Consider the following 16521-nt stretch of genomic DNA (forward strand, 5'->3'; position numbering starts at 1 on the left):
GGGAAAGACTCAGAGAAAGATCAATTTGAGTCGTTTGCCTAGGGCATTTCACCTTAGCTAATTATTAGAGGCATGAGACGTTTTGAAATTTTGGATTGCTTTGTTCGCTGGCATCCTTCCATTCAGGGTATATTTTGTATCTAGCGTCGCGCTTGAGTTTAGATGTGAAGTTATAGTGGACTTTGCATCTAAATGCGATCTGTGGCAAGGGTTGAACTAGATAATGAATGTCTGGGCAACTGCTAACGGCCCTTCGTTACCACTACGAAGTATAATCTTCACCAACCCTGGCTTGGCTCTTCCGAGTAGTAAGTGCCCGTCAGTGCCTCTGGGTTTCCCTCTGTAGCAGCCTGTACAATGACCTTGGCTCCATCGCTGGCTTCCTTCTTACCCTGACCGCCGGTGAATCTGGTACGGCACATGCCCGGCGCAGCAGCAATGACAGCAATCTTGTCGCTAGCAAACTTGACGGATTGCGCGGCCGTGATCATATTGACGGCAGCTTTACTGCTACGGTAATCGGGCACGTACCATACGTTGGCATTGAAGGCGTAGTCCTTCTTTCCCGCCATAGTGATCAGACCCAAGCCTGACGTGACGTTTACCACGCGCTTGTCGGAAAAGGACGAGGCCTTTAGCAGCGGCAGGAAGGCTTCTGTGACGGCTGCAACACCGAAGACGTTGACCTCGAAAATCTGACGGAATTGCTCGCGAACTGGTTTGCCTGGGACCATACCGAGTCCGGCGTTGTTGATCAGAATGTCCAGATGGCCGAACTGGTCCTTCACACTCTTGGCAGCTGCTTCGACTGAGGCATCGTCTGTTATATCGAGGGTGATCGGTGTTACCGCCGCCTTGTCCACGGCCTCAGTCTGAAGTTGTTGAACGGCGGTTTGTACTTTGGACGGGTTCCGTGTGCTGACAAGCACATGATACTTGCCCGAGCTGACTAACTGCTGTGCTACAGCAAAACCAATCCCCTGGTTGGCTCCAGTGATGAGGACTAGAGCCTTAGAAGTTGACGATGCCATTTTGAAGTACGGATGGGGCAGCAGCAGCAAAAGCTAGAAGGATATCTAATTTCGTGAGAAAGGGTGGAGGTAGGTAATAGTTGCCATTCCCATATTTTGGTCGGATATATATATGTTCGCGCCTCAAGACAAGGATGGCGACACTCGAGTAGGGGTTTTGGTTTATGTCCTATAATGTATCGGATTTATCGGATTTATGCCGTAGTAATCACCGCTGCATGCGCAAAAGATGCTCTTCGGAGAAGATTACCTCCTTTTAGATGCATGTGTTCTTAGTTAGCTTATAATAATGGGCTACTTGTAGTTGTCACATGTTGCACATATCTCATCAGCTAGGGGTTGTGTGCGGGGAAAAGGTATATCCCACCATCATCTACTAATACATCTAATTTTCTGGAATAGTACATCGTTTCTAAGAAATTGCAAAAATACAGAGCCCAAGGACCCAGAAAAATAAAGCTAAAAATCCCAAATGCATACCACTATCACCCCCTCATCCTCTCTCTCGCAACCTCAATTTAACTATTCAGCAACTCTCATCCGTCAAACATACTCTACTGAGTATAAACAGCAACATAGTTAACCTCCATCCCACTCTCCCGTCCAGGACGTGTATCGGCGTTAGGGTACTGTTTGGAACCATCGGTCTGTGTAAAGCCACCACCAACTGCAACATTTAAGATCATATAGAACGGCTGATGCGCAATACTATCCCAATAGCCTTCGTTATTGACATCCGACCCCTTGACGGTAAAGTAGGGCCTCCCATCGAGATTCCATGTCAAGGTTTCGTCTTTCCAGCTCGCAGGCGTGCGATCGACGTCGATAGCATATTTATGGAACTTGGTGCGATCGATGTTGTTCTGCCAGTCACTGCTCTTGGACTGATGCTCATTGACTCCGTAGTGAACCGTTCCAAGGATACCACTGTCTCCGTTTCTGTTCTCCATGATATCCCACTCGCCGCACGCTGGCCAAGGGGTGCCCTTGTAAAAGGCCGTACCGATAGCCCAGAAAGCTGGCCAGATGCCTTGCTGCTTGTCCTGGGTATTTTGGCCCAGTTTGATCTCGGCTTCGACCGTCATCTTGTGGCCGTCTTCGGGGGTGAAGGTTGGCCAGGATCCGAGGCGGGCAGAGTACCAATTCCCGCTCTGGTGTTTCTGTGGCGATATGATGAGACTGCCGTCGCCAGTGAGAGAAGCTTCTTGCGCCTCGTCGATGTACTCCTGGATGCCGCCGTTTAGGTCAGATGCAAGCTCGTAGTTCCATATGCTTCTGTCGGCCTGTCGTCCGGCGGGTCCGTTGAAATCGTCGGACCAAAGTACTTTGTAGCCACCCTTATTCGGGATCTCTGCCATGGCTCTAGCAAAAAGCGCGGCCAGTAAAGACATCTTGGAAAGGGAATGCATTTTGAAACGAGGAATGAAATGCTCAAGTAATCTAAAGTGATAGAAATCTATGAGATTGATATTGAAAGATGGGTGTGAGTTGTAGAATAATGAAGCCAGACAGAAGAAATACTCTTCTCTTTATAATTGAAATATACACCGCACAGCCAGCCTCTTGGCGACATTACCAATCCCTTCACATTGGCCCCTTCACCAAAAACCCCAAAATAAATACTTACGCTGACGTGCGACTAGAGGAATCACAGCCTGGATCCGGAAATTTCGATTTGAGTTTGGCTATAACGCGAACAAGCCACTGGGAAGACTTAAAAGGATGCAGCATTTAGTTGCCAAGAAGGAGTACAGTAATCTCGGAAATGAAGCATGATAACAAAGCTTAAGCGACTCGGTTTCGTAGCGAAAGAAGTTGTTTATCAGTATGGTTGTGGCAACGTCTCTAGTGTAATGCAAGACATCAGCCCTATAACCATTGAGGCTCAGACACCAAGGATAACAGTGTACGCTCCAACCTATCACAGAAGAGACTCGTAATCCAGAGCTTAGGTAAGTAATCTCATGGTGCGCAATGTACTGGACATCAGTGCGTTCCCGGCTGACAGGGGTATGGAGTTGGCGCCCGAAAGAATCCTTGCCTAACCTTTTCCAATTTTAGCTACTGGACGTTATACCCCAGCAGCCAAAATAGGTTATCTTTTCTTTCTACCTCCGTAATGCCAAGGAAAATGCGGATCCTTCGTAGGCGCGGTGTAGAGGGGTGATTTGTCACGGTGATCATTCAGCGGCACTGTGATTTGGGTACCTAGGTGTTGTACCATGCTGCCCAAGGATCCGCATTTTCCGTACCATTAGAAAGGAAAGACCAAAATAGGTCGCCGTCAACGCTAGCCCATCGAAGTCCTCAGGACTCGGGGCTCAGCGCGGGTTAGAGTAGCGACCGCTCAAGTCCAAAGACGGAAAGGAAAACGCTCAACTCGACATTCCGGTCTGGGACTGCGTGCTATCCCGAGTAAAATGCGATTTCGAAGCTTGGCTCCAAGCCAGTCAGCACCGACGAGGAAGTCAACTTCGACGGCTCCACTTGGTGCACCATATATGAGTGGTTGGTCTGGCGTCAATCCAAACGAGATGATTAGTTAGTTGAACAAGGTTGAAATTGCTAGAAGTTGTTAGCAGGGTGCAAGACCTATATCCCATGCGGTATTGCCAACCATTAGTAATACTTCACATCAAGGCATAGGAAAAGAATTCCCAGCTGATTGAGTCCAGTATTGCTTCCTTGCGGGGCGGGCCAAGCCAACAAGCAGTAGCGATAATGTGGTTGCAAAATCGATTGCTCGAGCAATGCTAACAATATCAATTCGAACCAAACGGAAGCAGGAGATATTCGCGACATCTGTACATTCCAGTATTGAACATGACAGCGAGTCGAACTAGAGGGTAGACCTCACACGCCAGAGCTTTTGTTCAGCATTCAACTCGTCGCGATGAGTGTCGCCAAATATTGCTTTGAACATTTCGGGAAAGGAGGCGTCAAGGCCAGGAGTGCTGAACATAGCTTTGGTGTATTCCCAATACTCCGAGTGATAAACGGCGCATCCGAAATCAACAATTCCTGAAAGTCTCCCTGCCTCTATGAGGATGTTATTCGGGTTAAGATCTGCATGCGTGAAACAGATTCTATGATGGCGCTCGTGGCATTGGTCTCGAAGGCGGTCTTGTGTGATTACGAAATCGTTGAATTCGGCTTCCGAGTGAAAAGGGCCACCGAGGCGGCCGGAAAGGCGGTATTCAAACATTGGGCCTCCATTCGAATCGCATATCGCGGACTTGTTAGTGTTTGGGATTTTCCTGAGTTGTTGAATGCACGTGCGTAGATCCTTTGCAAGGGCAGTTCGCTCTCTGGATAGGACATCGTGTAGAGCTCTTGCATAAGCGGCCGTCCAGGCGGACGAGTCATAACTAAGTATGTGTAGTCCCCATCGTCAAGATAGTCGACAAGTCTAGGCGCTGGTATGTTGGTATAATTTTCCACAAGCTGGAGCGCGGGTGCCTCTCCCTTGGGAATGAGCATCGCCTGGCCGTGTTTGATGTACAACCCAAACGAGACTCGCTGAGTCCAGAAATTGGACTTCTCGTACATGTTGGAGCCTACCCGAAGGAGGAGACGGTACACCCAAACGCGACCTTGGCGTGGGAAGTAACTCCATAGCCCAATCGCCCAAGGGAATGCTCGAGCAGAACACGGCTAGAGTAATCTAGAGGGCCATTGAGTACTAAACTTCGAAGACCTTTTGGTCAGCATCTCACGATCAATCTCCAACAACTTGAGTGCGTTGCAGAAGCGATGGTGTGTGCCTAACAGGAATGCGCTCGGAAGTGGTGCCGACTTGGGATCTGTGGTCATCATCTCCATCACACTTCCAGATCGTAATGAACAGCCTTGGGATGTGATCGGAAGAGGCCTTAAGACAGGTATAATGGCCCATAAACTATACTGTGAGGATCATTCAGCTAAACGTTGGACAATATTGGGAGGTTCGGCTCCTACTCGGCACGTCGACTTCAAGTCGTCGTTGGGACGTTGTTCAATATTCCAATCCGGCTCCAGCTGTATCCGACCTTCCCTAAATGCAGCGGCACCATACTTCGACATAGTAAAATACTTTAGACAAACCTCGAAGTTACTGGGCTAGGCAGCTATGGTTAGTCGTAAGTGATCAACCTGCTTCTCGGTCAGGAAGACTGAGAGCAATTCCAGAAGATGAAACTGAACAACATCATCATTTGGGTCCAGCATCCCAACTCAACGATCACGTACACATTCAGCGCTGCCAAATAAATCATCAATGCCGTCCGAGATTATGGGAGTGACAATTGTCTGGCTCCAGCCGAGAACGTCCCACCACAATCTCGACCGGCCTGTGAGGCAACAAACACCTTCATCTCGTCTGGAAACAGGAAGAGCAGATTGGCGGGAGAGAACTGTTGTTCGTCGGACTAGATAACCAATTAGTAGAAGTCTGGACCGGCAATCTCGTGACTTGCATCGTTCAACCAGGCACTTTCCAGTCAGTCAGCAGACGCCGCAACTCATGTTCGTCGTGCTACTGTGGACATTCATCTTTAAATACTCTCTCAAGGAGATAGAGAGATGTAGCTTTGGGCCTGACCGAGTCGCTCACGAAGGATGATAGGATGCGGTGTTCAGCGGGGGGGAAATGTGCCGAGTATATAATGCTCAAAGCCTGTTGTTCCGGAGCGGAGCATCAGACGAGTCATACCTAGATTCGCTGTCCATCTTGAAGCACGCTCGAAACACAAGTAAATAGAGAACACGGGTACATACGATAGAGCCAACAAAGATGAAAACAAGTGTATACAGATGCAAATGCAAATGCCAAATGTTTCAATAGACGAAAGATAGAAACTATATGAAATAGGTTGAGGCACGCATCTCTATGTTTTCGTTGCTGGTGCACAACGAGACGTGCATTAGCGCGATAGCTGGCTCGTGATATGTTATAAAAATATCCCCTCTCCGAGTTTTCAGGAAATGGATAGTTCGTAATACAAGATTGAGCTACATTTGCGATAAGTGAAGGTAAAACGAGAGGAAATGAGAAGGGAAGGAAGAACGCGACTGAGTTTGAAGAGAGCCTGTGGGCACGTGACACATATCGCGTATCACGTGTCGACGGTAAGGCGCGGCCCCTATTCCGCTCGAGTCGCGAAACAGGGTCCGTTCCCGCTCCTGCTCATCACGAAACTCTTCCTCAACCCACTCAAGCGTCTTCCTCTCCTCTACCAACATCCCCTCTGGAAGGCCAAGAGTATTTTGATCAAGCTCCTCCCGGGCCAACTGCATATTCTCCGCGGTCTTCTCGCGCTCCCCACGGGCCATATTAGTCGTCATTGTTGGATTACTCAAGTGCCGTAGGGCTTCACATTTATGCCCTTGCTATATGTTAGTAATTTATACTTCGCCTTAAAAATTAAGCCTCGAACTCACAGTGCGTATAAAAGTATGCGCCTGCTGCTCGTTCCATCATCTCCACCACTGTCACCGGAGGGGATGGAGAACCAAAAAGGGCACGGTATCTATCACCGTTCTCCGGGCTTTTGAGAAGGACCCAAACAGATGTGCGCGGTCCGTTTCCCGTTATCCATCCGGTCGAGACTGAATATGCCCGTGGCAGCTGCCATTCGGTACCCCGAAGTGAGGAATTATTGGGGGGGCGGGGGAATCTGAGCGGTTCTGCCATGCTGGAGCTTGATAGGTGGGACGTGTGCGAGGAAGCGGAAGGGAATGAGGCAGGGCGGGGTGGCGGGGTGTTTATCTCTTGACAATCGAGGAATTGTCACTCACTGCTTCGGATTGCTGCGCCTTGTGTAACCAACTCGCAACCAAGCCCACTTAGAGGATTCGGGAACCAACATGTAAATTCTGCGAGGCCAACTAAAACCCAGGTACAAATCCACTGACTCGACAAAGTAAAGTGACGAGCGACGAATAGCAAAAGAGCACAATTAAATAACCAACAACACGATACCGAAAGTAACCTTGGCCCAGTTCTCTCAGTGACATCAATCCTCCATCACGACTTAACATGCCTACCACCGACAGAGACTAGCTAACATTGTGAACACTCTTAAGCCCAAGAGCAGCTCTTATGGAATGTACGCTTTAGATACCATCGAACCGGACAGACAAGATCCGGCCCTCATTGATTTATGAGCCCGGGATTCCCAGAATTTGAGTATTAACATTCATGCAAGCGCTCCCGCTAACATGCTCGTAGAATTGCTCGATTTTCATGTTAGCTGGGCATCCAGTCTACATGAAATTTAGCACGTCTCCTGGTAATAGGACAATATGTCGAGCTTACCTGTGCATAAGCGTGCACGGCCCATCTCCACACAAGTCCGGTTGCCCTTGCAAGATAGATGCTATGAGTCTCCCCATCAATATATATGCATCTTCCTTTCTTGATGTCAACAGCCGAGCTAATTTTGTTTCGGGACGAGTCTCCGCCTCTTGTCGTCGCTTTATAAAAGTTAGCTAGGTCATGAGCAGCCTGCGAGACACTCTTACCAGTAGGTCCCGCTGAATTGGTATAGTTTTGATCTAGTGAGGTGTTTTGAAAGGGTGGCAGCATCCGTAAAGTATGCGCCCACAAGGATCGTCCACAAAAGAAGGAAGTGTCCAGCATGCATAGTTGTAGCTGAGGATGTGTAACTTGGCTTTTGAGACTGTTGGGGGAGCTGGATGGTAACAAAAGCTGAGATCAAGCTTGACAGACAGCGAAGGAAACGTTCAAGGTTTGAAATGGCGAGGATGTTTAGTTGTAGCTGTCTGCTTTGATCAAGGGTGATAGTAAGTTGGGACATGGTAGAAGATGGTGCCTTCTAAATACCTATACCTGCTGATGACCCTGCGAGTCAGCTCAAATGGTCAACTGCAAGGGTCAACGGCGCAGTGTATTGGAATTTCTAGAAGGCTGAAGAAGATCATGAACAAAATAATTTGAACTCTCACTGGAAGAATTGTCGAATATCAAGACCGAACCCTCACGCATAATCGATGAACGTGATGGTGGGGCTGCGGCGGAAGACAGCGTCCATTGGATATCGTCACTTGATGTTCACCAAGTCGACGACTACGCATTGGATGAAAAGAGACATACTGCCACTGCTGCTCCAATCAATAGCTTTCTGTGGATATCGAGAAGGGATGAGGAGGAAACTGACGATTCCCCTTTGGACAAAGAGGGGATCTGCCGGTGACCCCTCCCCCCCCCACCCACCGATAGCACTCCATGGATAGCATAAAATGCGGTTGAATACATCTCTAAGTAAACCATCGAGGTGGTATTTACTTTCATGTTTTGGAAATGTGGGATAAGAGCTGGCAGTGGAATGCACAATCTAGGAGAAAGGCACGGGCGTGGGGGGTTGCTTGGACATCTGTTATAGGTGTGTTTTTGGAATTTTGAAGCACCTCAGCTGAGGACATCGGGTTAGTATGGTTTTGCGATAGATTTACTATTTGTTTCGTATTTCCAGTACTTATTACTACTAGTATTATTACGAAAGCGTTTATTATAGAGCTTGGCTCTCCAGAACTAAACTATGCTGTGGGCATCACGTAATCTAGTCACGTGATTCATGCAAGAACAACCTCCAATGATACTCGGTACCTTATATATCGCAGATCTACCTACAGTACCTAGGTAGGTAGGTAGTAGGTAATTTTCACGCAAGTCACGCCTACCTAGGTTTTCTCAAAGAGCCGTGTACGAAGTAACTTTGCGATAACTCGCTCGGATTCCGTTATTTTGTTCAATCGGGGCCGACTCATGCCGAGTTTCAGACCTGAGGCTTCTCCGGTTTGATGTCAACGATCACCAAACGGAACGGATTTTGCACACTATCCCATTGGCCCTCGATTGCACTTCGGATGGTTTCCCCCTCGATTTAGAACCGGTACTAGGCACAAAGTAGCCCATGTACCATTTATGCTTAATCCTCAGAAGATTTAAGGAGCCAACACAGCCTCGATCAATCATGGGTTTGCATCACTTGCTGTTTCTTCTCGGCCTAGACTTTTGTGTGTTTTGGGGATCGTCCAACCTCTGGCGTATCAAGTGATTGGTGTCTTATCAATGTATCTAGGACAACTAGGTGATCGCCGTGCCTAGACAGTCCGTTACACCCTTCCCCTCTCTAGAGTAAATTGGTTCGTTTCGTGATGAGCGCCCGGGATCTTGGGCTTGCTGCCAAGTTTCAAACTATCCCGGCTCTGGACCGTCCGAAGTTTGTTCAGATATATATTCTGGTGGGTCATGCTTGGAAACTATCTTGATTTTCCACCCTCCTTTGCACCAACTCTTCTCTGTCCTACTCCTATTCTGGTATTCATTCTTTACTGCTGGCCAGCTGGTTTCCATTCTTTCATTTCTATCAGCAGTTGTTTATTATTCCGAGCACTTTTAAGCTAGCTTAGCTTCGCCGCCAATCACCAGTCTCCAAGAAGAACAGTCCAGATATCACAAGATGCGCTACTCAATCATTTCCGCTGCTCTCCTGAGCATGTCCACGTTAGCAACCGCAACGGGCCGGATTATGAGCCCGCAAGCCGGAGAATCCTGGGTCATCGGTAAAGAACAAACGATTATGTGGGATACCAGTGCGATGACGGGCCCAATTGATGCAAATCTCGTCCCTGCAGGAGCCCAAGATACTACAATCATCATCGCTAAAATTGCCACACAAGTCGAAAACAAAGGCTCGCTCAAGTGGACTCCGGACAAGTCCATTGCGGCTCAACAAGTAACCATAATCATCATTGATTCCAAGCAGACGAATGTTAATTCTGATATTTTCGTACTCGTTCTCGACGAAAACTCGTCCAAGAAGAATTCAGATGGAAAGAAGAATAACAACGGGAAGTACTCGGAGGGCAAGAAGGATGATAATGAGAAGAACTATGACGGTATGAAGTATGACGATGGGAAGGACTCGGAGGGTATGAAGAAGGGCATGGGAAAGGGAAAGGTATATCATTGCTGTTTTAACCAATGTTTGGTGCCATTACTAACTGGATATGTCAGTCAAATTCCACTGAAACAGCCTATGAAAACAAGACCACCAAGAAAACCAAAAAGGTCCATGCAACGTCCACGGAGGACCAGAACAGTCAAACCATGGGAATGGAAGGAATGAAGTCGATGGGAAATGATAAGACTTCTCAAATGGTGGCGTCTACGACCGAGATGGTCCAGATATCGACGACAGCTCTCGCTGAAGCCTCTCCTACCATGGTTGCTATGCCCCAAGTCGCGGTGGGGAACACCATGTCAACAACGTTGGCGAACCCGACTGTTGAGGTTCTCTCTCCGACTAAAGCAGCTCCGACTAACGCCGCCATTACACAAATCAGCGAGGAGCCTACAACAACCATTGCGGTCAACGTTGCTTTTACCACGGCAGCCAGATTCACCAACAGCAGCAACTTCCTGCAAGCAAGTGGTACAGGCGCGGGCGTGCAGCCCCAGTTTTTCTCATCAGGGGCATCTTCAACTCTACTTAGCACCATATTTACAACTGCAGCAGGGGGAGTATTAGGACTGTTATCTGTGCTGTTTCTGTGAGGGAATTGAGGTGGATCTCAGGCAATCGTCTAGTGTTGTTCGGCGGGTGGTGGGGTTCCCTTAAAGTTTAATGATATGAAGATAATTGATGACTCCTTAGCCCAATGACTAATCGTCATTGCATTGAAGATTGGGCTATGTTTACATTTGGGCAACTGGATAGCTCAGGAGTTATGTGATACCAATATACGAAGTTTCAAAAAAGTCTATTTCGAAGTAACGTAGCAACTTGAAGTTATGCAATTCCGGAAATAGTAGGTTAAAATAAGTGAGGGAAATTTGAACGAGTTAACTGAGCGTGAGGATTGGCAGTCAGAGAAGTCGGGGTTTATAGGGGCAAGCGTGGGAAAATTAAGTATCCTCTGGCGAGTACAGCTAGATATATCCTTCATATAAGCTCTGAATGTAGCTTACTTACTCTATCCTGTCTGCACTTCTGGGTGGTGGTTGTATCAATCATCTTCAGGTCCTACCTCAGTGCCGCTTTCCACCCCTGAACAGGCGGAGTTGAATATTTTATTTGTTCTTCGTGTTCCATTGCTCAGTTTCAGATCTAGTGGTAGCTCCAGTCCTAACATGGCAATTGGTCCTCCATTGGTCGGCTCTAAATGCAGGCTCCTCTCTGTCGAATGCCGGCTGTTGCCATTCCTGAGCATTTACTCAGCCGTGTACTCTCTCTCAATTTGTGAAAGGCACTCTAGATATCAACACTTGAGCATTGTCGAACAAGTAAAACATAGGGATATATGTAATTAATTATAAATGCTTGGTCGTACATAAATTGGTATCTCTAGTTGCCGCAGCAGCCACTTCTATTTCCCCTTCCCGCCTGGTGTGTAATTACATACGTTAAACCAATATTGTATGAATCCTATGATGACCAGTAGATAACTATACCTCATTTCAGATTGTCCCAAAAAAGCCCCGATCCTCCAACTCCTTGAGTAAGAATAAATATGTCAAAACATCACGAAGGACCGTGATCCAGGGCTCAGCACCTCGGTACAAGGGGGTGATCGCACGATCTCATCACAGTGTACCTAGGCAGGCTTACATAGCGGTATCCTTTTACCGTGATGTATTATTGTTATTATTCTCATCGACCGACCTGTACCCGCTCTCGCTTTCGGCGAATGAGAAGGGTCGGGTATCGTCTGATCTAGATATGGGTGTGGCGCCAGTACTTGGGTGGCGTGCAGGAGCCATGGCAGCGGGGAGTTCGTGACGGGTGGCAACCATCTCATCGGGATTATAAGGTCTATGCGTGGTTTGTTAGTTAGACTTATATACTCACTGTAAGCCCTACTGTTTTCGACAACCCCTTCCAATTTGTTACTATTCCAAGAGTTTACAATCCGGAATAGGATGTGAAAATTATAAAAGCTGAAAATAGAAATGTTTTGTACGAACCTCATCCCAACAGCTCCATGGTCCATCTCCTGTGGGTACTGCGGACTACCCGGGCTCCCAGTTTGCGACATGGGAGATGGCTTCTCGTTGGGATAGTGCATCGCGCCAGCCACACCCATCATTTGTGTCCTCTCATCAATTGGGGGGCTCATGCTGCGATAGCTCTCTCTCTCCATCCCGGGCATACCGTAGCCGTGGACTGGTGAGTATACACCAGACGCTGGTGTCTTCAGCATGTTAGAATACTGAGCTTCAGATGCGCCGGGAGAGGAAGGGTTGTAGGCAATTGGGGCCGGTGGTAATTGAGACTGCCGCATGATAGATTTGGTTGCTCTTTGTCGCGCGCACATATAGATCAGTGTTCCAGCCAAAACACAAACCGCGACGCTTCCGATCACGATCCCCACAATGGCTCCTGTGGATATGGAATGACCACTTGGGGCTGATGAGCCGGCTGATGTAGTTTGCGCTGCATTGGTGGATCCGGCGGTGGCTGCAGCAGTTATATCAGTGGGTCGTGATTTTGGGGTTTCTTCAGGGAAAGCCTCTCCGGGACTCAATGCTACTGTCGCATTTCTGGTGTAATTCAATTGAGCGGTGTAAGTAAAGGTGGAATTCTGTTCGAAAAGCATTAGATTGGAGAAATGGTGAAGACTGGATAACGAACCGGGTTGATAACCCCAACCATACCCTCCAAACATGCACCAGGAGCGGAGCAATAGAAAAATAGAGGGTTAGTATCGTTGATTTTGATCGAATAGGATGGAAGCTAAACTCATGTATCGTTAGTTCCCTGATCGAAATAAGCGATGCGAACGGCTTCCATACATCATTTGATACGATTTGGACTGGTTTGAATCCACTCCAAAACCCCACCCTGCCCGGGCCAGTCATTTCGTAGGGTACACATGGTTGATTCCCAAATGCTCCTTTGACTACTGAATGATTTTGTGGGTAGAATCGGTATTCTGAGGTCGGGTCAGCCAGTTTCTTTGTCACGATATTGTCTCTACTAGTTGGAGAGATGGGGTATTTGGTACCAATTATGTCTCCAACATCGGCAGTTACCTCACTCGGCGAGAAAGTATGTCCTTCCTAGTTGAAGAATATTATCAGTATCTGTTCTTAGAGCATGGGAAGATCGTAGGAGGTTGTATAGTGTATTGAGACTTACCGCGCCGACAGAGACAGTATGTGTCGCAACTGGTGCACTTGAGGCCACGGTTGGCGAGTTACGAGAAGGACTGGCCGTATCAGCCAATCCATAGCCGATGGCTATCAGCAATAGAGTGAGGGCATTCCACAGCATCATCGCTAAATTGTAAAGGCAATATTGGTGAACATGCAATGATTGACTGTCATAGTTTGGAAGAACTAGAACAGAAAGCAATCCAATTGAGATTAAAAGAAGATGCAAGTACCGCAGATTATGATAGTATGCGGGCAGATGAAGGGCGGTGCAATAGTGTTGGAGGATTCCGCAGCTAGTTAACAAAGAACAAAGAAAGCAGGAAATTTCAAATTCCAAGGCACAGTCAGCGTCGAACTGATCTCCACCAGACTCAGCCTTTAAGTCTTTGGCCCAGCCTGCACAGCACGGGCTATGACACGGGGGAGATCTTACTCATAGGAGAAAGGGTGAGAATACTGCCAAGTGATGACAAAAGCGGGACGTAACGTTATGAGAGTCTGTGGCTCAAGTATTTTATGATGGCAGGATTAGGAACGGGATGTGTGCAGCCACCGCAAGCTTATATTGACGGTCAGATCATATTTACCAACAGAGAGGCTCAGCCAAATCTCAGGTTGAAGGCTACCTACTTCGTGCTTCATACGGACTCCGAAGTGGGGAGTGGGAAGCCCAAAGGACTCAAGGGGTCCTTTGTGCTACATAACTGTTGGACCGTGAGTGTTTATTCGCGCCTCGAAACGATGCGCCCAAAGCAACCGGATTTCTCTGGGGCGAAGCCCAGGAGGTTAATGATAATTGGGCATCCTGCCCTCTCTGCTGCCTTTGCCATACTTAAGGCCAGAGTGGAAGATTATCCCCTGAGTGGGAGTGAATTTGTTGCTTGGTGATCTGGTGTGATTGGTGGAACACTGAGCATATCTCATGATGTTGGCAATTTTACACGGTTAGCCACCCTGTCAATCAATTAACATATGACTTCTGTTCAAGGGAGAGGGACGTGCTAAGGGGATTGAACGAAACAAAGCTTGTGCACAATTGTTGCGACCTTGCGAATTGCAGATAGCAGCTTGACGATGACTGTTCAGTGGCACAGCAGGTCTTCAATACGCGGAGTCTAGTAAGCACTATCTGTGGCTGGAAAGGTTGCCTTACCAAGCCCCAGGTTACCAGGTTCGCGGTACGAGTTTGGCCTTGCTGCATCCTTGCACGTTCGGGTTATTCAATCCAACAGAGAGTTCATCCGTATAGAGCACAGCCGAGGCATTTTAGTCATGTCATCTATACATAGGTAGTTTTCGGAACACGACACAAGAACACCAATAAGTTGAAGGGTAAATTAAAGACCCCCGGAATTTTTGGGTATTCGTATATGGCGATTTATGAACACAACACAATTACTGGGACTTTGCTTTTCTCTTCCCTGATTTTGACCCGTCTAGTAGCCCACTTTCGACGACAAGACTCCCCAAACACCATAGATAACAGATGCCGAATCCTACGGCCCCAATCCCGACATTTATTACCACCCATAGATCTGGTTTCCCATGTGGCGGGGAAAGGAATGCCTCGGCTAGGTGCCATGCTCCCATGGCAACATAGGTAAGTATATGTACAGTCGTTGTCGCAAAACCAGTCCATGTCGGATGCCCGTCTTGCTTGTATACCGATAGAGATGTCGGTGGTAGCCCAAGGAGATATGCCCATAGGAGGGACAGGACATAGTATGGAATACGTAAGTCGACGCGTTGAAGGAGCGGGAACATGGTCCACACCCCGAGCAGATTCGCGAATCCAATCCAGGCGCGGGAATTTTTGCTCAGTCCATGCTTGCCTGCCAATAAGGCAGTCATGGGCATTAATGGTAATAGAACACTCTTTTCATGGACCTGGAAGCTAAAGAGAAAGAACCCCCATGCGGTGGTTGCCAAAGCTATCGGCAATAAATCTTTTCGAGGCTTCACGAAAATGACAAGGCAAGGGGGTGTGATGGAGGCGAGCGTAACAAGCAATGAGGCTCTTTGGAGGAGCTCAGACGGATATTGTCGAAGCTTGACAATAACGTTCAGGGCGCACCAGAAGTTAGCGACCTTATCCTCAAAGAGGCCTCTAGCGAACGGAAAAACTCGGTGGACAACCTGTGCAGCTTGCTGGATGATGGGGTAATACCAAGCTTGGTGGTCGAGCCTGAACGAGTATTCCGTGAAAATCGGTAGTGGAGCCGCATGCCCAAAGAGGTCGGGTCGAGCATCAATACCACGGTAGGAGTCGTAAAGGGCTCCCAAGAAAATTGGCAGTAATAGTACAGCGAACGAGGCCAAGGTTACAAGTGCAATACCCAGAAATCGCGCGATGTTGATCCGGGGCCAAATGCAAACGCCGAGCAGGTATGCGAACATCGCTGGGGCGTAATATAATGCCATCTGCTTGAACCCAAGTGCTGCAACGAAGAAGACGCAGCTCCACATGAACCTCCCGGCTAGGACACTTGACATGCCAGCAAGTACCAAGCCCAACATGACCGTATTGTATTGGAAATGTACATGGTCTATCAAAATAATGCCCGGCTGCATCAGAATCGCCGTCAGGGCAATTGAAGAATTCCACGTATTGACATCTTGAAGCTTGCTAAGCCGCCTCACAAAAATGACGGCAGCAGGTACGAAGATGAGATATTCGGACACTATGACGGTAGCTCGCATAAATATCTTCAAAATAGGATCATCGAGCCCGCGCGATGTGTATAAAGCAAACCACGAGGGGTCAATGATTCCTCCAATCTTGCCCAGTAGCCAACTATGGTAGGCGGTCAAAGGTGGATAGTCGAGGCCCCACCATTCAAGCTCGTGGAAATACCATTGGGAAATGGGCAATTGGGTTGTGATCTCCATCCAATGCCTCTGGGCTTCGTAGTCTCCGTACATAGGGGGGTTCTGGAATCCTAGAAGGCCTAATTAGTCTGGAGCTCCTGGCAGAAACACAGCTGTACAAATCATACCAGAGTAGCCCCAAAGACCAGCTGCCCATCTGAATAAACCCACTGCAATCAATATCAGAGGTAATATCTCCCATTGGGATAGAGAACTCCGTGCCGGCCACAGGAAGGCAGCGAGGGGGTATGCAGGTCGGCTCGGAAAAGAGGAGGATCGCCCAGCGGTGGCTGGCGCGGAGGAGACGTCGCTGCCGTTGCTCGTCTTCTTGGCCTTCCGCCGGGGTTTATGGGGCGAAGGTGGCGGTCCAGCCATGGTCACCGTGGTGCTGATATCACAATTAATGAGAGTGAGGGTGATGATGAGGGCATTGTTTTGGAGATTGGAGAGAAGCCACCTGGC

At 48.2% G+C, this 16521-nt stretch overlaps 7 protein-coding genes across 7 annotated transcripts; 1 reads left to right on the plus strand and 6 right to left on the minus strand.

Annotated features, from left to right (window-relative positions):
- Positions 1–278: 278 nt before the first annotated feature.
- On the minus strand, positions 279–1031 carry BP5553_02968 (Uncharacterized protein; the record flags this gene model as incomplete). Its single annotated transcript, XM_032011591.1, has 1 exon — positions 279–1031. One exon carries the CDS (start codon positions 1029–1031, stop codon positions 279–281), a length of 753 nt encoding a protein of 250 aa, XP_031871284.1.
- A 554-nt stretch (positions 1032–1585) lies between these two features.
- BP5553_02969 (uncharacterized protein) lies at positions 1586–2422 on the minus strand (the record flags this gene model as incomplete). Its single annotated transcript, XM_032011592.1, has 1 exon — positions 1586–2422. One exon carries the CDS (start codon positions 2420–2422, stop codon positions 1586–1588), a length of 837 nt encoding a protein of 278 aa, XP_031871285.1.
- A 1448-nt stretch (positions 2423–3870) lies between these two features.
- On the minus strand, positions 3871–6702 carry BP5553_02970 (uncharacterized protein; the record flags this gene model as incomplete). The annotated part of the gene is made up of 8 exons (XM_032011593.1): positions 3871–4399; positions 4593–4695; positions 4748–4934; positions 4989–5129; positions 5259–5437; positions 5722–5749; positions 6129–6394; positions 6450–6702. 8 exons carry the CDS (start codon positions 6700–6702, stop codon positions 3871–3873), a joined length of 1686 nt encoding a protein of 561 aa, XP_031871286.1.
- A 467-nt stretch (positions 6703–7169) lies between these two features.
- Positions 7170–7650, minus strand: BP5553_02971 (uncharacterized protein; the record flags this gene model as incomplete). Its single annotated transcript, XM_032011594.1, has 3 exons — positions 7170–7274; positions 7327–7484; positions 7533–7650. 3 exons carry the CDS (start codon positions 7648–7650, stop codon positions 7170–7172), a joined length of 381 nt encoding a protein of 126 aa, XP_031871287.1.
- Positions 7651–9493: 1843 nt separating this feature from the next.
- BP5553_02972 (uncharacterized protein) lies at positions 9494–10590 on the plus strand (the record flags this gene model as incomplete). Its single annotated transcript, XM_032011595.1, has 2 exons — positions 9494–9994; positions 10051–10590. 2 exons carry the CDS (start codon positions 9494–9496, stop codon positions 10588–10590), a joined length of 1041 nt encoding a protein of 346 aa, XP_031871288.1.
- Positions 10591–11658: 1068 nt separating this feature from the next.
- BP5553_02973 (uncharacterized protein) lies at positions 11659–13312 on the minus strand (the record flags this gene model as incomplete). The annotated part of the gene is made up of 5 exons (XM_032011596.1): positions 11659–11848; positions 12001–12617; positions 12668–12769; positions 12829–13095; positions 13175–13312. The coding sequence occupies 5 exons, from the start codon at positions 13310–13312 to the stop codon at positions 11659–11661; spliced, it is 1314 nt and encodes a 437-aa protein (XP_031871289.1).
- A 1274-nt stretch (positions 13313–14586) lies between these two features.
- On the minus strand, positions 14587–16434 carry BP5553_02974 (Alpha-1,3-glucosyltransferase; the record flags this gene model as incomplete). The annotated part of the gene is made up of 2 exons (XM_032011597.1): positions 14587–16130; positions 16188–16434. 2 exons carry the CDS (start codon positions 16432–16434, stop codon positions 14587–14589), a joined length of 1791 nt encoding a protein of 596 aa, XP_031871290.1.
- Positions 16435–16521: the final 87 nt, after the last annotated feature.

Source organism: Venustampulla echinocandica (assembly GCF_003357145.1).
Source record: "Venustampulla echinocandica strain BP 5553 chromosome Unknown scaffold_1, whole genome shotgun sequence".
NCBI classification, from domain to species: Eukaryota; Fungi; Ascomycota; class Leotiomycetes; order Helotiales; family Pleuroascaceae; genus Venustampulla; species Venustampulla echinocandica.